This window comes from Oryzias latipes, chromosome 24, assembly GCF_002234675.1.
Source record: "Oryzias latipes chromosome 24, ASM223467v1".
Taxonomy (NCBI): Eukaryota; Metazoa; Chordata; class Actinopteri; order Beloniformes; family Adrianichthyidae; genus Oryzias; species Oryzias latipes.
Genome location: NC_019882.2, coordinates 19469567 through 19495059, shown reverse-complemented (window position 1 = coordinate 19495059; position 25493 = coordinate 19469567). Strand labels below are relative to the sequence as shown.

At 40.2% G+C, this 25493-nt stretch overlaps 2 protein-coding genes across 2 annotated transcripts; both read left to right on the top strand.

Annotated features, from left to right (window-relative positions):
• The first annotated feature begins 409 nt into the window (after window positions 1-409).
• On the top strand, window positions 410-8705 carry abracl (ABRA C-terminal like). Its single transcript, XM_004083895.4, has 3 exons — window positions 410-541; window positions 3642-3707; window positions 3863-8705. Exons 2-3 carry the CDS (start codon window positions 3647-3649, stop codon window positions 4045-4047), a joined length of 246 nt encoding a protein of 81 aa, XP_004083943.1. The 5' UTR covers window positions 410-541; window positions 3642-3646; the 3' UTR covers window positions 4048-8705.
• A 2352-nt stretch (window positions 8706-11057) lies between these two features.
• Window positions 11058-24176, top strand: heca (hdc homolog, cell cycle regulator). The gene is made up of 5 exons (XM_004083894.4): window positions 11058-11675; window positions 15161-16145; window positions 19528-19694; window positions 22653-22807; window positions 23679-24176. Exons 1-5 carry the CDS (start codon window positions 11534-11536, stop codon window positions 23841-23843), a joined length of 1614 nt encoding a protein of 537 aa, XP_004083942.1. The 5' UTR covers window positions 11058-11533; the 3' UTR covers window positions 23844-24176.
• The last annotated feature ends 1317 nt before the right edge of the window (window positions 24177-25493 follow it).

The window sequence follows — 25493 nt, the reverse complement described above, 5'->3', positions numbered from 1 at the left end:
TGGTTTTTTTTTAACAACTTGTGTAGTGTAATGTCACATTATTGTGATATTCACTCATAGATTTTTAATGACTTCGATTTATGATACTAAATGTTTTTAATCTCTCTGGATTAGAGGAAAAAGAATGTATTGTGGCAAAAGAAAGGCATATTTATTGCCCACTTAAATCCTTATATGGATCAAGACGCTAGAAAGTGGCGCTTTGTGTCACGATGCAGTCAGATGAGTTTGGTGTTGCGTTCATGGTTTCAGTAAAGTTCAAAACATTTAACAATAAAAAGTACAGTTAAAATTTGGGGATTTTACCAATAATTTTCCGTCTGGTAAGCACCATGGAATCTAGCAGATGTCAAATGTAACAAATGAATCAAATTGGGGTAAAAAAAAATATCAGGTGATATTTCCTGCAATGTACAACTCGTACATTTAAAAGCAGTAATTTCCGAGGGTAGTGTGAACGTAGCACTTCTTTCACCGGTGTACTGTCGTTCGAAAGTCGTCATTCATCCAATTCCTGGCGGAAACATCAGAAAACCAGAAGGTAAAAACAACACATATCGATGTCGACTTTTGGAGATTGTTTGACCGTGTGAACGGAACCGTTTTCCGGTCATTAGACAGTTCAGTTGATCTGTCAGGGATCCCTTCCGGCAGCAGATCATTTGTTTGCCGGGAAGGTGTCTGCCGCGCGGATGAATGATTTCTGCTCGATAAAGTCCGGATTCAACTCCGTTTGAAGTGAATATTACCCATAATGCAATTGCAGTAAAAGATGTTTAGAATGAGGAGCTGTTGGGTCTGAATTTTGCGGCTGGTTTCGGAAAGCTAATCATGCATTTCCGCGTTGGAGGTAGACCGCCCTGTTCAGGCTGCAGCATGTTGATCTGCTGCGAGCGCAACAATATGCTCCAGACATTCAACTGCAACACCGTAAGGAGAAAAATCGAACCGCAAGTCAAACCTGGACCTACACACACAAACTATATTAACTGTTTCATGTTCTGTCTGCATGTAGAGTTTGCTGGTGCCTGCTTAACTTCTGCAGAGGTTGAGGAGGGTATATTTTAATAAAAATAATTCAAAATAAAATTCACTCTCTGAAATTCCTTTTCATTTTCAAAATTAAGTTGCGTTTGTTGACTCAAAATTAAAAAGAAAAGGCAATCCGCCAAACTGCTTTTTCTTCTTCAACACCACTCAATCGGTCACTTAATTAAAAAGATGGAGAAAATGCTCAACTTTCAAAAAGTTCTCAGGTAAATGTGGAGCAAAATTAATTTAGAAATGTCTAATTTGACAATTAAAATGGATTAGCAAAAATGCTTTTTGGTTTTCATAATGTACCTGCATCAAATGACTCAAAATTCAAATGAAAAATCAATACTTAAAAAATGTTTTTTTTCATCGCTCATTCTGTGACATAATTAAAGCAATAATGCAAAGAGGGGATTGCATTTTCGTTTTCACATCCACCCTGCGATGGATGTGTCAGCATTTCCAGAGGGGAGGGGGCGGGGCCATGAGTTCTCACTCCATGTGGCCGGCTGCTATGAAACACCGACATGCCTAGGAGCAGTGCAGCCATGCTCGTAGCTTCGTGTTAGTGGCAGAGGAGGCTGGTTTGCTACGCTGTGTGCTTTTGATTGTTTACACAGTTTCTCAGGTCTGCGTAGCAGCATTTCCGCAGACCTGAGAAACTGTGTAAACAACCATGTGAATTTGTGTTTCCAGTAGTGTTGTGAACAAAATGTTATTCCCACATATTTACATCCAAAATGCTTATTGCGTGATTGCCCGCTCTGAGTTTAGGTTGAACCACGGCTAAATGTTGTTAGCAAGTACTAGCCTAATGCTAACCCTTCTTCCGGGTCCTTGCAGCCAATGAAAAAGCACTGGCCGCAGGATTAAAAAAAGAAATGAGCGCACAGGCTCTTGATAATAATCAGAACAGTAATAAAAGTACATTATTCAAATCGTCTCCCGCTGCTTCCCCGCTGATTTTTGCTGTTCGAGGACAGCTACAGCCCCATTCACAACATTAGCACAGATTTCGCCGTTTGCTGGTTGGACGAACGACGCACTGATGTCATAGCCCCGCCTCCCCTCTGGAAATGCTGACTGGAAATGAATTATGGGACGCTTTTCGCACTGTGGATGTGAAAACGAAAATGCAAAACGCTCTTTGCCTTTTCGCTTTAATTATGAAGAAAATGAAAAAAGCATTTTGAAGGATGGATTCTAATTTTATTTTTGAGTCAGTTGATGCAGTTACATCGTGAAAATGAAAAAGCATTTCTGTTAATTCATTTTAATTGTCAAATGAGATGTTTCAAAAATAATTTTGCTACACATTTACTAGAGACCGCTTTGAAAATGAAATGTCAAATAGCATTTTCTCTATCATTTTAATTAAGTGACCAATTGAGCGGTGTTGAAGAAGACAAGAAAAAGCGGGTTAGCGGATTACTTTGTCTTTTTTATTTTGAGTCAACAAACGCAGCTTCATTTTGAAAATGGAAAAAAAAGCATTTCTGGTATTGGCTTTTATTTTGAATTATGCTACATAAATGCTTCCATAGAGTGTTATGGTAAACTAGTTGAAGTAGTTGGAAATTGTCCATTGTTTTTGCAAAACTGTACTAAAAACAAACAATAAGTAAAGCGTGGTTGGCGCTTCTTTTGGGGAAACTGAAAAAAATTCCCAAATTTAAAAGTCATATAGCTGAAATAACTAGGAATATTGAAATTAGATTTTAGAAAAACTGGAGCAATGCCAATTTAAGGCAAAAGTAGCTAAATGCAATTTTTAAAAACCCAACAATGATGACTCTAAAAGCTCCAAAACTTTAATTTGCAAAAAACACATATATTTGCCAAAAGATGTCAAGTACAAAAAGGCAATGAATTGTCAATCCTGGTGGAAAAAAGCTCAGAGAGAATCAGGATACAGAAAACAATCTACAGACTGTAAAGGGTGTCTTGTTTAGAAGTTTTCCAATTCATTTTCAATTGGAACAAATAGGAAAAATTGAAGCTGAATTCTCCAGAAAATTTTATATAGAAAAAACTCAAAGAATCAAAAAACAATCTGTAAAATGTGAATGGTGTCTTGTTTAAAATAAAATGTTTTCTCAATTTATTTTTAAATAGAATAAAACATCACAAAATAAAAATTTTTAGAAAAAATTGACATTTTTCTTATTTATTTTCAATCGGAAGAAGAAAAAATTAACAAGACGAAAAAACAACGTTTAAGCTGAAGTCCCCAGAACACGTTACATTAAATGAACTCAAAGTGATCATAAAGTGCCTTGTTTTAAAAAATTCAAGTGATTTCAATGTATTTTCAATTGGAATAAAATCACATAATATGAGTTAAGGCCCCAAAATACCTTTCAACTGAAGAAATTGTAAAGAATCAGGAAAAAATCAATAGAATGTGAGGATTGTGTTGTTTGTAACATCTGAAGTGTTTCAAATTGAATTTTCAATTGGAAACATTATCCATTGAGAATATGTGCAAAGACAATCAGAACAGGATTGTAGAAAGTGAATGGTGTCTTGTTTGGAAGCTGTAGAAAAGGTGTTCCATGAAAGCATTTGGGCGTTAGCACAGTTCAAAGAACGTTTCTTTCTTTCAGCATCAATGGACGTCGCTCATGAAATCAGTCTGCTGGTGGAGGAGATTCAGCGGCTTGGCAGTAAAAGTGAGTTTAGGCGGAGTTCCTGTGCTGCAGCGTGACTTGTTTAGTCTTGACTTTGGCGTGTTGGTCCAGGTTCCGGGCATGCATCAGCACACGTATCGTTGAAACGAAGCTGAGATTTATGTCCTGTTCCCAAAAAAATGGCCGTCCCTTTACAGATGCCAGTGGGCAGACCAGCGTGAAGTTCGGGGTGTTGTTCAACGACGACCGCTGTGCCAACATCTTCGAGGCCCTGGTGGGAACCCTGAAGGCCGCCAAGAAGAGGAAAGTGATCAGCTTCCAGAGCGAGCTGCTTCTGCAGGGCGTCCACGACGACGTGGACATTGTCCTGCTCCAGGAATGAGAGCCGGGATTGGCCCCGCCCCCTTCAGGAGCAGCTGGTCAGACAAAATCCGTCTTAGATCTGGAGCTCCTGCGCTTCCCCACCTGCTCTCTAAGTTCATGGGAGTCTTTCTGAATGTGCTAAAACAGAGTGGGATTACAATGTGATTGGGTTTTAGTGTATGAATATGATTTGATATTTGTGAGCTCGGCGGTTTTTGGAGCGGTCACACGTGTTTTTGACCTTTTTCTGGAATGGCTGCCCGCAACAGTTTCTGAACCAGACAGACCAAACCCCCCCCCCAAAGACTTCTACTCTTTCACCTGTAAGTAATGAGTCAGAAAACCTGTCATTTGGTGAACTGAGAAGCTAATTCTCTGTGGAATTGACCATAAACGAAGTGCTACCTCACACTCGAACATGTTTTTTTTTTTGTTTTTATTTTGCTGTTCAGTGTGCTGCTCTCTAAAATTCAAACCTTTCATAACAGATGGCCATCCTTTTGACCTACCTGCAGCCTCCTCTTCACTCCACCTGGATGCGAAGTCTTTAACGTCATTAAACATAAACAAACCTCTAAATTTAGATGACTTGCTGCCAAATCCCAGACCAGGGGTGGGCAAACTTTTTGACTCGTGGGCCACAAAGAGTTCTAAAGTTTGACAGAAAGACCGAACCCGGAGCAGATGCATGGAGGGATTTAGTAATCCACCTCATCAGAGAAAAAAATGGTGCCAATTGCACCAACGGGTTGCTGTCACTCAGCGAAAAAACGCTGCGTTCGTGTGGTGTGGGAATTATTGGAAAAATGCCTCTCTCATTCGGGAAAACATCAAAATCAACAAATCTCCCAAAACCACGTAAATGTAGAATAACTTTCTGTATCCAAAAGTGCACCATCTATAAGGACACACCAGTATTAGAGGGGAAAAAAAAACATTTTCAAGGATTATCAATATACGGTAAGGTTTTCCAATTTGGTAGGTCAGATGATATCGTTTAAGGGGCCACATGTGGCCCCCGGGCTGAGTTTGTCCACCCCGGGCCTATTAGTACCAATCATAAAGCTAGTTGATGTTAGTTTTGATGCTAAGAAAGGATTATGCTCATTTTAAATCTTAAATATAATTTAAAATGTATTTTTTTTTTCCATTGGAACTTTTCTGAGATTTGAACCTCGTTTGTTTCCGCATCATGTCATGCAGTTTAAATCTTAAGTCATGTCAAGAGCCATTAAATTTACTTCATCGCTAAGTTGTAAAACTCCAATAGTATTTGAAAATTGCCTTAACTGCAAATTAGACGTTTCCATCATTTGTAGAAAAAGTGACAATAAGTCTGCTGGACGGTCCATCGCAGCATAACATCAAAAGCAAAACATCTTCTGATCCTTTTAGATTAGCGCTTAGCCAAACGAGTGACGATGGCGTATAAAAAGCAACATTTTTACTGTTTACATGCGTAAATAAAAGATGGGTTTGGGGTTCAGGGTTTGAGCGACGCTGAGTCGGAGCCTTCATGAAGCCTCCATTGCATTTCTACTTGTGCCTTGTTCCTTGCATGGCTCCTTAAGAAAAGTACTCAAGTAGCATGCTAGCTGAACCATTAGCATGCTAACCTGAGTTCAAAATGTTAGCATGTAGTGTTAAACTCCAGTGAAGGTTTGAGGCTAAATGATTTATTTTCATTCCAGATTTAATTTTTTTCACATTAAGTCCACTTTTGTTTCTATTTTTTGATATGTTCAGTCCATTTTGGAGTCTTGCATATGATGTTCCACATTTCAGGGAGCTTTTCTCGCCAGTGTTAAACATTTTTAACCCAATCTATTGCTATAAAGCAAAACTTTAAAAAAAAAATAAACGCGTCTTTTTTTTTTTTTTTTTAAGAATGAAAATTAAATCAAAACAGTCTCAAAGCAGTGTCATGGATTGATGTAACACGCTTACATTTAAGTTGCCGTTTTATGAAAGTTAATCGTTGGAATGTTTTTGGTGGTCGGATTTTATAAAGTATAACTTTAGTAAACTGATTTAATATAAAAATAAAGGAGTTGGTAAGAAAGGGGAATGTTACGTCCCAGGACGTTTTGCTTTGTGTGGTTTTCTTTTTGTGTGTCTTGCAAATGTCAGTGTGCAGGTGCCGGACTGTGATTGGTGTGGTGCTCCAGCACTGGAAGTGGATTGGCTGCCAGAAATCACTCCTGGAATCACACCTGCTATAAAAGGAACCAGGAAGAAGACCAAAGGAGGCTCATTTGACATTTCCCACCTCTCCCAAAACCAGCTATATAGAGTTTAGAGATGTAGGAGTGGACTGCCATTTACTTTGACTCATGTTTTCTCATGTTTATGTTATGTTAGGGAGGTAAGTTGTTGTCTTTTGGTTTATGTTGTTTTACTAGGTAAGATTTGGGTTCTTGTTAGGTAGGTCAATTTTTGTTTGTTATTTTGGCCTAGGTCCACTCTGAAGTAAATACTCTAGCTCTCATGTTTCAATCAAAATAAATCTCTTAACTTGCTTTAAGTGTGCTGGCTTTTGAGACTGGAGGGAGATGGGGCTTCATTTTTGTGTTGCGTCCTTTTTGGGCCACTACTTTTTGGGCGTAACAGGAATAGGAGGCGTTTTTTTTTAAACATTGGGACGTATAATCCTAAACTATCTTTTTATTAAGGTGTAAAAACCATTTGATCCCTTTAGCTTCATTTGGACCAAACTGTTGTGCACAAAGTTCTGGTCTCAGGAATCTCTCAGGCACAAATTGATGTAAAACTAGGGGCAGTTTTGGGTAAAAAAGAAACAATAAGAGAGTGGTAATTCTTGCATTTCAGCTAAATCTATTCTGCTTTCTACATCATTGAATTGTTTTGCCAATATTATTTTCTGGTGGCGGGAGTGGAAACCTTTTCGACTTGTGCTTACTTGTGTTTTAAGATGTAAATTAAATGAATTTTTGGTGTCAAAACAAAGCAAAACAACCTGCAGTAGCTGTGTTTCCATTGAGTAGGAAATTGTGCAAATTGGACTTGCGATAATAATTTGGCCACAACAATTTTGAGGAAAAAAATGCATTTATTGAAAATAGTTTTTTTGCGTTTGGTGGAGGGGGTTTTGAGGCATATCGAAATGGACATTATTGACAAAACGGCAATGGAAACGCTATTTCAAATTAAATGAGTTGTGACCAACAACAGGGTGGCAATGTGCTTCTTGCTGCTTGTGGCGCTGCACGGCGGGCGCCACAAGAGGTCCCATGGCATCACAGATCCTCAAAAGTTGAGCGTGTCGTGTGGAATGGTTGGATCCAAAGCTCCTTTGTAAAATCACCATTTCCCAAAATCACCTTATCCTTTGCCGCTCCACGGCCTGAATAAGACGCCGTCATCTCCTTTGATAGATGATGATGAGCGCTAGAGGCGTGGGAGAAATGTGAATGTATCTGCTGTCAATCAAAGTATTGTTCACATCCTTCGGCATGTTTCTGAATGACGTATCGCGAGAGTTGGTTTGTCTTTATTTGCATAATATACGATTTAATGGAAACAGTCTTTTTCGACATGTTTAGAATTTTGATAAAGTATCATGGAAACGCAGCTAATCAGAACTCTCGAAGTTTTTGGTCCACAGGTTTTTTTCTGATCTCACCATCAAGTATTCTGATCTAGACAAACTCAGTGCTGCTGTGGGACACCATCAGTGCCATTCAATGGCTGTCCCATTTACTGTTTAATGAACCGGTCTACTGTAGACCTAAACAGTAAGTTAGTTGAGCGTTTTGGATGCCATCATTGAAACCGTGACTGTAGAGGGGGAAGTGCATTTTCTGAAGCGCTTGGAGCTGGGGTTTTTAACATGTCACTACTTGCAGAAAGACTTTTTACTGGAGCTTTCTACGAGTTTGTAAGAATCTTCCCTGGCTTAAACACTTTAGGAACAAGCACAGAATGTATTTTTTGTGCACTTTTTATCTTTGTGTGATTGCAGCACAGCTGGTGCCACATGTGGAGCAGAATTAGTGAGGATTCTCAGGACAAAATTTGCACAACCAAAAATATCTTTGATCTGGGGGATGTGTGTTCACAGGGATGGATGTTAAATAAAAAAAATCAAATGGGATGTGTGACCAATTTGTGTAATTTTTTTCCCCTAAAAAACCTTTTGTAATTTTTGTGATTAAGCTAACTGCTTTTTCCATTCAAAAAGTCTGTGAAAACATGATTCAAAAATTATTATTTCAAGTAGAAGATGATAAAAGTGCAAACAGTTTGGGTATTAAATCATATTTTTGAAACTTTTCAGTCAGATTTGCTTTATTTTTAGCAGAAACTGAATCTTACTAGTTTTTGTTTATTATAAAACAGATTAAAAGCAGGAAAAAGTAACTAAATGTTTGGATTTATCATCTGAAAGACATTTAACACATTATTAAAAAAAATCATATGAATTGTGAGTTCTGCTTCTTATGCCGGGAGTTTTTCACGTTTTTTTCTTCCATTTCAATGTAAAAAAAACAACTTAAATTACTATATATGGTACTAAAACCTGTAAGCGTTTTTTTGAACCTCTGCATAATGTGTTGAAAGAGTCTGCTCTGTCTGATGGTTTTATAAAAAGAAGCATCATAACTACTGAAAACACTCCAACCAATAAAATCTTTGTGCTTGAGCCTTTTAAAGTGATTTCCTCTGGTGCAGCTGTGTGTTTTATTTTTAATTTGAAAGTGGAAGTCTTTTTAGTGACGTCTCAAAGTAGCCCAAAAAGTCTGGATTTTTATGTTTTATCAACATGGAAGATATGTTAAATATTGTTGGAAAACCAGTTTATTATTCTTTTAAATGGGGCTATTTTTAGAAGAAGCATGGTTCTTCCTCACATTGCTGAAGCACCACTTTTTTTAAGATGATAAAATGTTAAATTACTTTTCATTTAATCCACCAAACAAGAGCTCTCTGAGTAAATCTGCTTTTCCCCTAAACGTAAGAGCACTTTAAAAGGAAAAAAGCCTTTCCATAGTGAGACCTTTATACCCCTACAGCAGTAAATGCATTTTGTCTGCAGCTCAGCATCTTTGTAGAAGCTGAAGGGCTGAACAGACCCTGGCTTTTGTAGAGAGAGTTTGTTTTAACAGAAGTCATTATTTTCTTCAGAGTATCTTCTGAGTCCTTAAATATGGACTGGCAGGTTTGCATTTGGAAATATTGTTCTTTTTTTGTAACTTCTAGTTTATAGGAAGAGGAGGTTGATGGATGTGGAGGAGGAAGACATGAGTGTGGTGTGGGTAACTCATTTGTTAAATGACTTAATTCAGCTGAAACCCTCTGGGAAGGGAGGCTGCACGTTGGTGTAGTTGGAACCAAAGTTTGAACTGTCATTTGTTACGTTACTCCATTACTGGCTAAAGTAATTAGATTACAGTAATTAGTTACTTTGTAAACTGTTGCCCCCAACACTGACAGCGGGACATCCGTGGCAAGTCTGAATGAGTGGGGGTCCAGTGGGCTGCTGGCAGTGGCGGTTCTACACTAACTCACTTCAGGGGCGAGTGAGTTAGAGTGTGCGGGGTAGTTTAAACATGCTTCCAGGGGGTATTCCAGGACGCATGTTTAAACTAGCCTGACTTTAACCCTGAACTCTGGCTGAAATCCGCCTGAACTTGCTCACTCTGGGTATGTCGGTTCCAAAAGACCGGATATGAGTTGGCGTAATAACCCTCGACTTGGTAACCCTGGGTTAATGCACGTGCACAGCAGGTACATAAAGACATTGTAAATGGATCGCCGATTTCTGGAGTCACCATGGAAACGCGTGGAGAAAAAAAGAAAGCGCTGTACTTCAGTGAGACGGAGTCTGAGGTTTTGATGGCGTATGAAGATTATGCGTCCATCCAAAAAGTAATACGGCTGCATCATCAGCAAAACAAAGTTTCTGCTTGTAGAAAAAGAACAGACAAAGTAAACGCACAAGTTTCTGATCTTATTTCCATTTTCATGTCACGTATATATATATATATATAAATAAATAACTTATCCAATTTTGCCACCTTAAATGAATTACTTCTATTGGTAACAAGTAATTGAGTTAAATTTATTCAACCTAATTTCTTACGTCTATAAAACTCAACAATTGTTAATACAACTCAAATTTACATATTTATCTAACTAAATGTCATATTACTCCAATTCAAGTAATATTTTTTCCATCGTAATGAATTAAAATTCTTGATCTCTCATATGTCTAAGTTTGAGCTGGCAGATATACTCATTTTTATAACGATAAAAAGAATAAAACAACACAAATGTGGCGCGTCCAATCATGTAGGAATTTTCCAACATTGTCAATAAACATAACGACAGCAGGGGTGCTATATAAACTCATCATCCTCTCCCTCCCTCTCACTCATGGTGCAGAGACTTGAGCAAAGTAGGACAAAATAACTCGGCAAAACACAGTAAAACAGCTAAACAACTAAACACATTTGGTCAAAAACCCACACTTAAACCCAAATCCGTCCAGACAGCTAAAGGGAATGGTATCCCACAATCCCTTGCGGTGCCAATCGAACAGCAGCACCAAAGTTACACCTACTTAATTGAATTAATTTGAATAAAAGTAAAATAACTGTCTGAAAACTACAAGTTATTTTTAAACTGACTTAACAAATAAAAAGATTTTTAATTATCTTAACTGAAGCAAATAATGAAGTTAGATCAAATTAAAAAAGTTTATCTTTCCAACATCCATATGTGGTCTTATCACCCTCTCATGGTGGAAAAAGTATTATTTGAGCTTCTTCATCCACTAAATCATCTTCAAATGGACACGCCATGCTGCTTCACCTCTCTGAAAACAAACTAACCTTCAACTAAACCTGCTCCAGACCAGGTTATGTTCAGAGCATGAGTTGCCATGGTAACGACATACCCTGAAACATACCTCCATTTCTGGAACCGAAAGCTGAGGTTATCAACTTCCTTAGCCTCAAACTTACCGTGGGAGCTAGCATAATCTGCTTTCTGGAATACCCCCCTGCACCTTACATTGGTTTGAAGCGTTGAGACAATAAATGAATCCAGAGATAAAATATCTCAACAAAGCTTGAAGGCGTAAAATTTGAGAAATATTGACTTAAAGGGTCCATAACGTTTTAAGTTTGAAATCAAAGCCACACGTTACAAGTGACAAATGTGTGAATAACTAAAAGGAATGAAATGTCACAAATGACTTTCCATACAGATAGGGGGCGGGGTCCCCTGACGTCACAGGTGGAAGAAAACAGTAGAGCAGGAATCAAAACAAGAGACGGACACGCCTTCGCTCTTAAAGGTTACTGCTGTTTGTTTTATCGTACCTGCTGCTGAGGAGAAACCCTGTAGAAGACGGCCAACAAAGGCAGGACAACAAAAACAAAGAAGCAGGCGCACGCATGGAGTTTGCAGAGACGTCACGCGCGCAGCGCTGACAGGAGCCGCAGAAAAAACGGGCCGAAAAGAACAGCGACACCCGAAAAATGCCCAACCAGAAGAGCAGCAAGGGGAAGAAGAGCAGGCGCACCAACAGCAGCGGGGACGAGCAGGAAAATGGAGCCTGCGCGGCCGCGGTGGGTGGCGCGACCGCGGCCGCGGCGCCCAGCAGGAACGAGCGCTCGAGCGGTAAGACTGAGAGGAAACCCGCGCGGATGGCGACAAGTTTGCAGATGCTGCCCGCCTGCACTGCATGCGCAGACGAAGACAGCGCCCTGTCTTCAAACTGAAGCTGTGCAGATGGGGTCCGCCGGCGGATCCAGCTCGGTGGAACCGGATCGGAGTGCGCGCTGAGCGGCTCTCCTCCTGCAGGCCTCGCCTGCCTGCCCTGACGCGCACCTCCTGCACAGTTTGTGGCCTCCTTCCTGTAAAAATGCCTCCTCGCCGCTCAGCTGCCTTCAGAGCTGCGCTGAAACTCCACCAATATGCCTGCGTGCAAGCAGTGCAAGCAGTGCAGACTCATCCCCTCTCATGCACACGCACAGCCACGCAAAGCCCGCACAGCCACGCAAAGTCCACACAGCCACGCAAAGTCCGCACAACCAGAAAAGCAACACAAGAAACCCCAGAAGTGCCTCTACAGCTGAGTTTTTCCTCTCACGTGCAAAGCACAGAGAAACCAGACAATTTGAATGTCAGTTAAATCTCTTCTTTAGCACAGCACCACTTTTTATGTTGATGGTGCAAAACCTGGTTGCAAATATAAAAAGCAATTGTGTGCTCAACAGATTAGTGAGACACTATTGTCTTTGGCATCATGCTAATGTAAAAAGAGAAGATTTAACGTTCAAATTCGTCTACTTCCCGTTTACCTTGTCCTGTCTTTGTGTTAAAGTTCCACTCCTTCATCTTTTGACCGAAGCATTTTTCCCCGCCGTCTTTTAGTTATGATGATGTTTTTAGCCAAAATCAGACAACCCCTGTCGTTTTCTAGAACATAGTTTCTGCAGAGCGGCAGCAGTTCATGAGAAATTCACCTCGGACCTTTGGCAGGGAGCAACCCCGCCCCCCTTCCCTCTCATTACTGAGAGCCCTATCTCCCACTGGCTTACAGCCCCAACCTAACATTAACAAAAACAGTGATCAACATCGGAGCTATCCAGCCGTACAGTTTAGATCCAGATGTTTGTTTTTTAGAAGGAGATTCTTTATGTTAAAGAATATTTTCTAGCATCTTTTTTTCCTTGAATATTTTGGTGTGTTTTGTTAATATTTACATTTCTTTTCGTAATACATTTCTGGTTAATAGACTTTAGGGGAATTGAATGCTAATGCTTCTAACTGAGATGTTCCTTTGTGCCAAACTGCAAAAAAGTGTTTCAGATTCATCCTTTCAATGGTGAATTTGGTGCATCATATAGAGATTACTGTAAAAAGACAACAATACAAAGCTAAACCTAAATGTGTAAAAATGAAATCAAATTAAGTTCTTTTTGTCAAGTGAGCTGAAACTTTGGCCTCTAAAGGTCTGGAAAACGTGATCTAATATGATCTGACAAACGTGAAGTGCACTCATTAGTGATTATATTTCCCCTTTCACACTAAAGTGGTCATTCAGTATCGTCTCTAATGAGATTCTGTACACCCTGAGCTAAAATGCACAGATATGGTTTTCTATGGTGACTGAATGAGACTCAGAGCTGACAGCGGAAATGAATGTAGGAAACCCCCCCCCCCCCCCCACACACACACACCCAGTTTCCACCCACCGTGTCGGATCGTGAGTTCCTGCTGGTAGAAAAACATTGAGCTCACGTTCTGACAAGCGGCCTTTACTGGGTTTGATGTAAAGTTTAGGACACAACAACTGTAACCTTTAGAAACCTTTCATCAAAGTCAAGAAAGCTTGTTCAAATTTGACGTTTAGGGGGAAAATGTGGTTATTTTTCCAAAATAATATTGAAGTAACACACTCATCAATTTACTGGAGAAAAGTCTGTTTTTTTAAGGTTGCGGTCAAAATGGAAGTAGATTTTAAAAATGATCAATTTGGTCAATTTAAAGCAAATAAGAAGCTTGTTTTTGAAGATGGAACCGTCTAAAACAAAAAACAGCTGTAGTTAGATTTGATATTTATGTACTAGGAAGAGCATTTTTGCATCTTAAAGAAATATCACATAATTTAAAATTATATTGGATCCTCATGTCTGCTAATAGTTGGGCCAGTGATCATTTTACATGAGATAATGCAGTGGTGTCCCTCAAGGCTCTGCTTTAGATCCCCTTTCTTTTGAAAAAAAAATGATTTTTTTTTTTTTTTCTTTTTTACAATTTACCAGTTTAGCAAACAAAGTCTCACTCAATTTAGGGTCAATTTAAAAAAGATGATCAGTGAAATCAGATGAACTGTTTAACACCGGGACTGTCACCAGTGACAGCAGAATAACAAACGCTTCTTGAACGTCTGTAACTCTTCAGCTGTTTAGGCGACTATTTAGTTCAAATGGATTCTAATACAAAGAAAAGCAGTTTTGCAGGTCAGTTTGGCGCAGATATGCAACACTTTGTTAGCAACACTGAAGGCTGATTTCCGTGATTGCGTCTGCAGTGCGTCTCCGTTGTGTTGACACAAAGAACAAGAACGCTCATTAACCAATCAGAATGTTTGTCTGTGGTCCATGTCCGGCCTGACGTACCGCTACGCAAGCTTTGGATAAGAGTTCTATTTCAGTCCGTTCAGTTCCCGTGGCAAAAAGCCGGGGAACTGGAAACAGGTCTGGGCTTGAAAATAAAAGCTTCCGTTGTATTATTAATATAAAACTTTATGACCTAATGTCATATTTAGGGTGGCGTGGTCACACGACAACACACGTGAACACCGCGGATAACACCACCTTAGGAAGGAGAGAGCATGGGGTTTGACTGTTTAGGTGTTGGATGAGCGAAGAGAGCGGGATAAACTACTTAGCACAGGGATGACAGGACAAACCACTCCTCCTGAATCGACGGGGACGTACTGGAGACGCAACGGAGTCGATGTAAATGAACGGACAGTCAAGAGACGGACTCCACACTCGACACGACGGAGACTAACCGCAGACAGACCTGTGTAAATCTGGGGTTAATAAGGCTTTGCATAATGACACAAAGAATCTAGCCACAGGGGTTGCAAGCCAGTTACTTCTGTGCCGGTCCCAAGCCCGGATAAATAGAGAGGGCTTAAATAGAGTCGCCGAAGGGCATCCGGCGTAAAAATTGCCAAAATAACCATGCGAATCATCCACAACACTTTGAAAAGGATGATTCGCTGTGGCGACCCCTGATGGGAAAAGCCGAAAGAGAAAGAAGATAATGACACAAAGCCATTTTCTGTGCGTCAGTTTCCGGTGATTGAGTAACAACTTCACTCTTGTACAGTGTTACATTATAGCCCAAAGCTACTTTCTCAACTTCAGATTCTGCTAGAAGTACATTGACTGCATGAACGGTTGAAGACTTCCGATAGAATGCGAACACTGGAGCTAAAGCTCAGATGTCAAAGGGCTCAGAAACAAAGGTGGTTGTAGAGTTTTTCCAGTGGTTTGCTCAACTTCCTTCAAGCTTCTTCTAATAGATTTTGGGCTTGTCTGATGAGAAACTTAACAGTGTGAAATCATTTCTGTCTACTCCCTCAGAGGCGCAGTGTGCCACCCCTCTGGGCTGCAGCTTGGGCCGCCCCATCGACCTGGAGAAGGACGACTATCAGCGAGTGCTCTGCAACAACGAGCTCTGCCCCTACGGCAACTGGATGCACCTGCAGTGCTTCTACGAGTGGGAGAGCTCCATCCTGGTCCAGTTCAACTGCATCGGGCGTGCGCGATCCTGGAACGAGAAGCAGTGCCGGCAGAACATGTGGACGAAGAAGGGCTACGACCTGGCCTTCAGGTTCTGCTCCTGCCGCTGCGGACAAGGCCACCTGAAGAAAGACACGGACTGGTATCAGGTGAAGCGCACACAGGACGACCGCAAGAAGAAGCCGTCAGAGAGGAGCAGGAGCGGGGCCTCCTTTGAGGAGCCCAAGAAGTGTAAATCGGCAGGAGGAACCGGGAAACTTCCTCACCGAGCCTCCAGTCAGGATCTACCTCGTAGACAATCAATGGACCGACAGAACTCAACAGAGAGAGGCGGGGCGGCAGGAGGGCAAAACGCAGGGGGGGGCCTTCAGAAATCTCCATGCAACTCCCCAGGACAGTCTCCTCCAACCTGCTTTAGCTTCTCCTCCACTCCCGTCCTCACACCAGGAGGTGCGCGGGGTTCCCGTCAGCTGGGGGAGTTCCTCAAGTCCGCAGTGCACATGGACCCTCAGAGGAAGCACCTCCTGCTGGGAGGGGTTGTGGGCCGGGGAGGCGGCTGCTCCATGGGCGTCTCCGGGGGTGCGATCGGCGCTCCTCACTTAGACCCGGGCTCTGTCCTCCCCCTGCAGCTGTCCTTCGCCCTCCCGCTCCACCAAAGGCTCGTCCCAGGAGGCGGGGCCGAGGGCTCCCACCCCCACCCGGTGCAGTTCCTCAGGAGGCTGGACCTCTCGGAGCTCCTCGCCCACATCCCACGCCATAAACTCAATACGTACCACGTTCGCATGGAGGACGACGCCCAGGCGGGCCAGGGGGAGGAGCTACGCAGGTACAGACCTGGAATAATATAAAATGATCAAAGTCTGCAGGCGGAAAAACGCACGGCAGAAGAAAAAAAGCTCAAAGTTTTGACACTTTCTATGCTAACAACCGCTGTTCCAAAGAAATGAAAGAAAAACATGAAAAGGGATTAGCGTTAGCATGCTACATTCACAGAACAACGGCAAACATCTTTATCCAGATGTTTGCCTTAGTCTGCAGCAGATTTTAAAACCTTATTTAAAGCAAACACATTTTTTTCTATCAAAAAACTTTTTTTTAAACCTTTATTTAAGGTTTAGAGCTCAATAAGAACAGCGTTTTTTATCTTAAATGTCCAAGGATTTCAAAGATAAATGCACGTACATCATTCACCGCATATTTGAGGGGAAAAAAAAATCAGTGGATTGAAGTTGATGTCAGTTTTGTCTTTCAAATTCAGTGAGCTGCTGGCGTCTCCCTGACAACATCTGTGTCTTTTAAGATTCCAGATTTGTTTATTGTCATATCACACATGGTATTTACAGAGAAATACACAAATGAGACGAGGTTTTGTTTCTCACTAGCATGACAGAGCAAACAAGCAAGCAATAAGAAAAAATAACAATCAATAAAAATAAAATAAAATAGAGACCAGCATTCAGTGTGATTAAAGCGACTATGTGCGTCTTTTATGGTCTTTAAAGACTTTTTTTTGTAAAAAGAAAGACAAACTTAATTTCCAACATTATTTCGTTTTTTGAGGATTATTTCATTCCGCTGGTTTATTTTAGCAAGTCGACAAAATGCCTTTGAAGACCCACTCTGATGAAAAATGCTGTTCTTGTGGCATTTTTTCTCATAATTGGGGGACATATATAAAGAAAATTACGACTCAAATTGTATTTCTGAGTACTTCTTTATTGAAATTGTTGTGAATCAAGAGCAGAGGAGAAAAAAAACATTTGGAAAAAGCTAACGTACAAACTATGATCAGCGGGCCAGACACTCCCCGCTCCATTCTGAAGACGCATACGTCTTTGTTTTCCTCTTCTGAGATGGAGTCTGGATCCAAACTGATGGGGAAAAGGGCCAGTCCTGCCGCTCTGCAGACACCATGTCCGAGAAAACGACAGGTTTTATGGCTTTGGCCAAAAACAACATAATCGTAATGAAAAGACCAGAGTGGGACTTAAACCATCAGGAATCCCATATTTCAGTGAAATAGCTGTTTGAGGAGGAACATTTACAATATATGGCAAATGTCATGATTTTTACAGGGTTCATACACTTTTTTTAAGCAATGGTTCTCCATGACCTTTCACAGAAAGTCTAGAAACAAACACATGCAGCCAGATCAAACCCAGACAAATATTCATACATCCGAGTTTGTCCGCCTTGCCGTTTAAACTGCAGCCGCCGTATTAACGGCTGTTTCTGTTGGTGTGGAGGACACTGCAGTAACGGATGGAAGCGCACTGCATTCAATTAAAAACCACGGGTGATCTTCATTCTGGTATTATTCTGGATTATCGTTCTAATATTTTTAAAAGCTCACTGATTCTTGAGAATTAGGACCAAAGACCTTCAGAAAAACTGCATTCGTTCGATCTACAGTTCAAAAACACAGTTTCAGGTCATTTCAGGCATTAAGTATCAGATTATGACGATATTTAATGTTTTATAGATTTTTAATCATCACCTTAATTTGATTTAAAGGTCTTCATAATTATAGAGACTTACTGTCTGTCAATACTGGTGACTATTGTGACCTAATGCTGAGGACATTGAAATAACATAGGACGCCTAATCACCAGCCATACATTTGAGCAAATATGTTTTTAAAAAAAAAGGAATTATCTAGGCTAAAACATAACACCAGTATTTAGATCTAATGTAGTGTAATAGTTTGTATCCATAAAAAAAAATACTTTTTTATGTGGGACGTGTTTTGGCCCAGACTCTCAAGAACCAGTGAACTACAAACCAACTGACCTCATCTGCTCATGAAAACTAGAAGATGAATTCAAAGTAGAAAAGCCACAAATCGCCATTCTGTCCTTCCTTCTGACTTCATCCACAAACATTAAAGCGAAAAACCTTATACTGACCAGCGTGAACTGTTTGTTTTTGTCTGTGGTGATGCAGAAAATGAGTTACAGCCGGAGTTTAGATAAAGTACACAAAGACCTCTCAGACAAACAGTAGCAGTTTGTCAGTGACTCACCATAAATAATCACCAAAAGTCGTTATTGTTCAAACAAAATCCACAGAAATCCCTAAAATTATGATGCAAGTTGTAGACGCGCCCTTATCTCATCGCTTCAGAAAATATTAAAGCGAATTCTGAAAACCATTATTGCAAAAAGTCAGAAACAATGATGTCAGAGTTGACAAAGTTGGCCACACCCCCAATGTGAGCGTCCAGCAGGTCACCCACAGACTTTGCTGCTTTGTGTGCGATATTGTCGCCAGGGTTGACTCACAAACAAAATAAAGAAATGAACCGTTCATTGTGGTCAATATTTAAGACTCCCCCACCGTTTTTCTCTGTAGTGTTTGTGGATGAAGTAGTAAGGACGAAACAGATGATGATGTGGCGACGAGCACATAAACAAAACGGGTCATGCGTGTGACACGGACACTAACTGCAGCTCATTTGATAGTTTTCAGGAGCAGATGAGGTCAGATCCCAGCCTGTTTGGAGTTCTTTGCTTATCTAATTTTTTTTTCAGATCAAATCAAACTTTATTTATAAAGCACTTTTCATAAAAAAGCATAACACAAAGTGCTTTACATTCAAAAAAACAAGAGAAATAATATAAAAACAAGCATGAAACTTCAAATAAACAAGAACGAAAATAAAAATATAATAAAAAATAATATGGGCCCCCCCCTCCCCATACCTACCACACCTCCCACCCCCTGATGGGGAAAGACAATGAGAAATAGGCTTTTATAATTGAATCTATCAATGCCATCATTGGCTGTTTTCTAGAGTTCTTTGACCGACTGACTTGTTTCAGGAGCCACAGCTGATACGTCTCCTTGAATAGCCCCCCCGTGGTTAAAGCTACATTTTCCCGCCATTTGGTAGCATTTCACGACAGCGAGCTGAAAGCGCCGAACGCTGGTTAGATGACAACTCAAACGGCTTTACGGCAACGTAAAGTCCCATCACCGATAGCGTGAGGTTGAACTTCTGCCACAGTCTCAATTTCTTTTTATTTTTCATGTTTTTTGCATCCAAAATATTAACTTTCACAAACTTTTCAAGGACATAGAAATGTTTGATTTCCAGGTTTTTCATGAGCGTTTGAACCCTGTTTGTTCTTGTTTTTGCTGCTAATGTGATCCCACTTGTGACAAAACCTTTAACTTCAGCGCGGTGTTTCTGCCTTCATGACTTACAGGTTCATCCTCTCTGCGCTCAGCGCCAGCGAGAGGAACGTGGTGAATTGTGCGCTGTGCCACCGGACGCTGCCAGTGTTCGAACAGTTTCCCCTGGTGGACGGGACGCTGTTTCTTAGCCCTTCACGCCACGACGAGATTGAGTACGATGTCCCCTGTCACCTTCAAGGTCAGACAATAAAATCCGAATTCCACACGTGTTTTCAAAATGTCTAAGTCAGGGGAGCTCATTACGTCGATCGCGATCAACCGGTCCATCTTCAAGGACATGAAGGTAGATCAGCAAAGATAAATAACCCCAAAAAAGAAAAAAGTACTTCCAAAAAAAAAAAAAGGGCTGCACGGTGGCGCAGTGGTTAGCGCTCTTGCCTCACAGCAAGAAGGCCCCCGGTTCAAGTCCCGGACCTGAAAAACACATCAACAGGGGACCTTTCTGTGTGGAGTTAGCATGTTCTCCCCGTGCATGCGTGGGTTTTCTCCGGGATCTCCGGCTTCCTCCCACCATCCAAAAACATGCTTCATAGGTTGATTGGCAACTCTAAATTGTCCATAGTTATGAGTGTGAGAGCGAATGGATGTGTGATTGAGGATATTCTTCCCTGCGACAGACTGGCGACCAGTCCAGGGCATCCCTTGCCTACGCCCAAGTGGCCAGGATAGGCTCCGGCAACCCCGTGACCCCGAAAGGGAATAAACGGTAAAGAAGATGAATGAATGAATGAATGAATACTTCTAAAAAATATGTCAGTGAATCAAAATCCTCACCGACAAGTACGTCAAGTCCCGGTAGAAGACCACTCCGGACGACTGGAGTGTTCCGCCCCGTGAGTCTCCTCCTGCTGCCTGCTCCGTAGTCCCCCCCCCCCCCCCCTTTCCGTGGCACACGCTCCGGAAAGGGGGCCAGCAGGTTTAAAAGCCATGTTCCCCTCATTGCAGGGTTTACATGAAAGCATGACATACGACAGTCGCTGCTTTCTGTTTCTGTAATAAAACGCCTTATCTGTTTATACAAAAGTATCTTTGTGTACTCTTACTGTGCAGTTTTTGAATTATCAGTACATAAACTAAATACTAATAGTTCATAATACTATGTCTATTAAACAGTATTTTAGTCTCAAAATACCAGATATACACACACTCACAAACACACACGTATATATATATATGTATATATATATACATATATGTGTGTATATATATATATATATATATATATATATATATATATGTGTGTATGTAAAGTAGACTATAACTATATTGAAAATAATGTTTTATAAAAGTGATAACACTTACATAGAGAGTGTTAAATTGTGATGCTACAGCAAAGATTTGTTTTGCTTTGGTGCAGCGGTCTGCCTAATCTGGAAATATTACTGAATACATTTAATACCATGTTTGTGTGGCGGGACAGATGTTAAAATTGGTTGCCAGGGAAACTGGACAAATTTACTTTGACATAAAAACATGAAAATTGGTCCGGAATCGAACCAATTTTCATGTCTTTATGTCAAAGTAAATGAAGGCATCAGATATTTTCTGGTATGGTCCACGCAGTGTAACTATTTTCTTTCTAGCTGATTCAGCATAAATGTTGTGACGCTCAAAATGACAACCATCTCAAATTACCACAGCTTGGCACTTGTATCCTCTTCCTTCCTCCCTCTCTCTCTTTTTCTCTTAATCCCCCCCCCTTTTTTTTCACACTTTTCCCCCCTCTGTCTTCCCTCTGTAAAACATATACATGTATTTAAAAAATAATAATAATATTAAAGGAATACTTATTTAAAAATAATAATAAAAGAAAAAAAACAAAAGGGGTTTATTCAAATATACACCTTGTGTGTCAAAAGATTCATAACCCCCATTGTAACAGTAAATTATGTCCAACACAAGAGACCTGCAGCTCTCATCTGTTTGCTCTGCTGTTGGACAGCACAAGTTGAAGAAGAGGAAGAAGAAAAATTAAATCAGGTCCCCAAAAATAATAATACAGTTGACCGTCGCCTTTATATGACTTAATTTCATATTCACTTCAATTGGTATTTTTCAAAAACTGCCCAAAATTTCTACCCAAAATCTAACCTTGTTGTTTAATAAAATGAAATCTTTCTATTATATTTTCTGCAATTGTTCAAAATCAGATAAAAATTTTTCTTTCTTTTGGCTTCTGCTCAGTCCTGAAACGCAGCAGCACAGGAATCTGGACCGTCTTTGATGTGTCAGCTTTGTTATCCGTGGCTTTCAAAGAATATTTCGTTTAGTTTTCATCTGCTGGTGCAAAAACAGACTGAAAACACATTAAAGGCATTTAGTTCATTCAGACACAAAATGACAACCTTCTTCTAGGTACTAATAGATCATGTGGACCTCACCTTTTACTACTACTAATTATTGTAAATGTTAGGATTTATTATTTTTCTACAAAATAACTGTGGATTTTATTTTTGCACTTTTTCTGGTGAATAACAATCCCACTAATGTAATTTGTTTTATTCATTACTTCATTTAGTTAAATATTTATTTATTTTCATTTTAAGTTTACATTTTTGTTTACATTGGAGTTGTGGTAAACATCTTCATTTTTTTACCTTGAGTTACATTTTTATATTTTCTATACGTTTCTTTAGTCCAGTAAAAATGTTTTTGTTGCCCTTTTTGTGAAACGATGTACCGCTATTTAATGCATTATTTTGTATTTTGGGAGAAAACAGAAATTGAATGCATTTATTTATGAGCTTATAATACTAAATGTTTTAGTATTTTTTAGTTAGTTTTAATAAATTCAAGTTGTATTTTTTTCTCCAAACACAATTTATTTATTATTTTTTTCTATTTTTTATTGGTTTCTTAAGAATATATTTTTTGTGTCTATTTGTGTTGTTTTACTATTTATTTATAAATCTTGCTGTTTTTTTTAAAACTTTTCTTATATCCTATTTATTTGTTTATTTACATATTTATTTACTTGCCAAGCTTGTGAGGGTTTAAACAAGTCTACAACTGAAGTTTAGCATATTAAATTCACAAAAACTGTCCATTTTAAAGGTTTTTGTTGATGCAGACAGTGCTCTGATGGGCATCTTGCTTAAATAAACTCTAATACTCTTGTTGCCGCCTCCTCCTGTAGGGCGGTTAATGCACCTCTACGCCATCTGTGTGGACTGTCTGGAAGGAGTTCACAAGATCGTCTGCATCAAGTGTAAGTCGCGCTGGGACGGGAGCTGGCACCAGCTCGGCACCATGTACACCTACGATATCCTGGCTGCCTCTCCATGTTGTCAGGTAAACCCCTTTGATCTGGACATGTCGAGGCTTCACTTCACCCGGCTGTTCAAGTCTTCATGTACACATGCTAAAAACCCACTCTGTCAAAGTACAGAGGTGTATAACATTACAGGTGGAGTTCCACAAGGCTCTGTCAGGGGCCCATTTGATATTCACTTGTAAAGGTTTTATTTTACAAGTTATTTTCAAGCTTTCATTAACTCTTCAATGCGTTCTTTGAATTACTGTAACTCTACGATTGTTTATGCATTAAAGAATTGTTGAGTTTAATTCCAATTACAATGTGTACTCCTTGCGTACTGTTAAAAATGAGGAAATTAGACATTGTATGTGGTGTGGACATCCTACAGGTGTCCTACAGGCACTTACTAAGACCTGCTCACACTGTGAGTGCAGCATTCATGTGGGATCAGTTATGGGGGCCAGTACTCACTCCCTACTAATGACTAGAGTGTGGCATCAGGGCACCATACAGCAGCATCACCTGTACATCACACATAGAAATGCAACGTACATGCCTTACGAATACTTTGCGATACACTTATCAATCGCTGCGCTTCCCCTTAGATGCTGCCTCTCCTCTCTATGACCCTCCACAGCCCAAACATCCCATAAACCTGCAGCACCTGCACATGTACACCTGTACTAGTGCAACTGACTAAGGCTTTATGTGCCATGACCAGAGGGAGAGCATCCTAGCCTCCCACCGTAACCGTGGTAGATCTTGGTTGGACCACTCTCAGTCTTGTTCATAGCAGCACATGCGATGCCTTGCGACTGCACCGACTTCGGTCCATCTTTACAGTCAACGAGAGCTTCTCTGCATTTTCTGCCGGTGTCCCACTCACATTCTGCTCTTTGTCCTCAGGCCCGTCTCAACTGCAAGCACTGCGGGAAGCCGGTGGTGGATGTTCGAGTCGGGATGCAGTACTTCTCCGAGTACAGCAACGTCCAGCAGTGCCCTCACTGCGGCAACCTGGACTATCACTTTGTTAAACCCTTCTCCTCCTATAAAGTTCTCGAAGCTTATTGACAAACGTGCTGATGCATGCTAGTCAAGCTGCGTATGTTCTCATGTTTATGTTTTTTTAAACAAAGTCTAGGAAAGATTTTATTTTTTTGGGCCTTAAGGTGGTTTTAGGTTGACTCTTCTTTTTGCATAGAAATATGGTGAATGGAGATCTAAAGATTCTGAGACAGTGTCTCTGCTGCAGTGTCTCTGCAAGAAATGTTCTGAGAAAGTGTGGAATTGACATCAAGGTCAAGGGAACACGCTTATCTGTGACAAGTGAATGAATCTGTATGCCAAATTTGCTTTTATTTTTTACCAAAAAACAATCTTAAATAAAGAGAAAGATTTAGGGACTGCCGGGTTGGTTCTTTTCCTTATTAATCTAGTGGAACTGTCTGACACTGGATCAAACTGGTCGAGATCTTTTTTTAGAGAACAGGGGGGAAAAAATCACGTGGTGTTCCACAAAGCTCTGTTCTGGGCCCCTTTGATGCCAGGTCTGGCTAAGTTTCAATTAATGCCATCACAGTGGATTGAAATTGGTTTATTTCAAGCAATCAAAACAAAATAAGACAACGTATATGCAATATATGCACTTGAGGATTAAATTATTAGCCCCCTGTTTTCTAGCATCCTTACATTATTTGAAACAAAATAATTTCACCACATCAAAAAACTACCAGTGTCAAAACTATTAGACCCCCTGATGCTAATAGTCAATTGTGTATCAGCTACGAAGAGAGCCGTAGGAAACCAAAAACACATTTTCCTTGCAGTGAGTCTCATATGCCCTTTGGTCACAACCACACTGGTTCTGAGCATCACATCCTAAAGCAGGGCTGCCCATATCATGATCCTGCCACCACCTTGCATCACAGAATAGGGGTTGTAGGGAAGATTACACTACAATTGTTGTAGGACGGGGCTGTTAATGTTAAAGAGAGAAACAAGAACAAAATTTAAATACCAACCAAGTAAGGAACATTTTCTGCGTAACCCTTGTGCTATCGTAGGCACTTTAACCCCATGTCAAAGGTGGATAAAGGTGGAAAGATTTCATGTAATCCATGGACACCAGTGAAGATCACAAATCATTGAAGAAAGAAGGTTCAGAGCACTGTCTGGTGGGTCTAGATGACCCAACTCCCAATGTTAAAGTGTCTAGGATAGCACAAGGGTCAACACTGGGAGTTGGGTCAAACCACTAGACAGTGCTCTGAATTCCTTAATTCTCTTCTAAAAGGTTCAAACACATTTTTAGTCTGTTTTCTTGTTTTTTATATGAATATTTATTTCTGCAGATTTCTATTTTTCAGTTTTTTAGTGTGTCATAAAATCTACACATTCATAGAGTTATTGGTTTTTGTCTGTAAAAAATAATTTCAAAGACTTTACTAGAGGCTGCATTTCCACACAAAACCTAAGAATGCTGTTTTTGGTCATAATTTTAAATGTTTTAGTGGCTTTTCTGTTTTAGTACATATACATTTTAATATATATTTTGTCTGGGTTTCATTCCAACCATACATAAAATTATTTTTCAGTGTTTTTTCCGTTCAAAATAATGCTACATAAAGTGGAGTCCTGGATTAAATTAGATGTTGCACATCAGCAGCATATGACGTGAAGGAGTTAAATTTGTGTTCTTGTTGGTTTGCATAGTTAGGGCAC

What these genes read in the sequence shown, in the direction of transcription:
- heca (XM_004083894.4), top strand. Translation starts at nt 11,534, where the DNA reads ATGCCCAACCAGAAGAGCAGCAAGGGGAAGAAGAGCAGGCGCACCAAC. An exon ending in CAGGGGGAGGAGCTACGCAG is followed by an intron (nt 16,146 to 19,527) that starts GTACAGACCTGG and finishes CATGACTTACAG; the next exon opens with GTTCATCCTCTCTGCGCTCA. An exon ending in CTGCCTCTCCATGTTGTCAG is followed by an intron (nt 22,808 to 23,678) that starts GTAAACCCCTTT and finishes CTTTGTCCTCAG; the next exon opens with GCCCGTCTCAACTGCAAGCA.
- abracl (XM_004083895.4), top strand. Translation starts at nt 3,647, where the DNA reads ATGGACGTCGCTCATGAAATCAGTCTGCTGGTGGAGGAGATTCAGCGG. An exon ending in TCAGCGGCTTGGCAGTAAAA is followed by an intron (nt 3,708 to 3,862) that starts GTGAGTTTAGGC and finishes GTCCCTTTACAG; the next exon opens with ATGCCAGTGGGCAGACCAGC.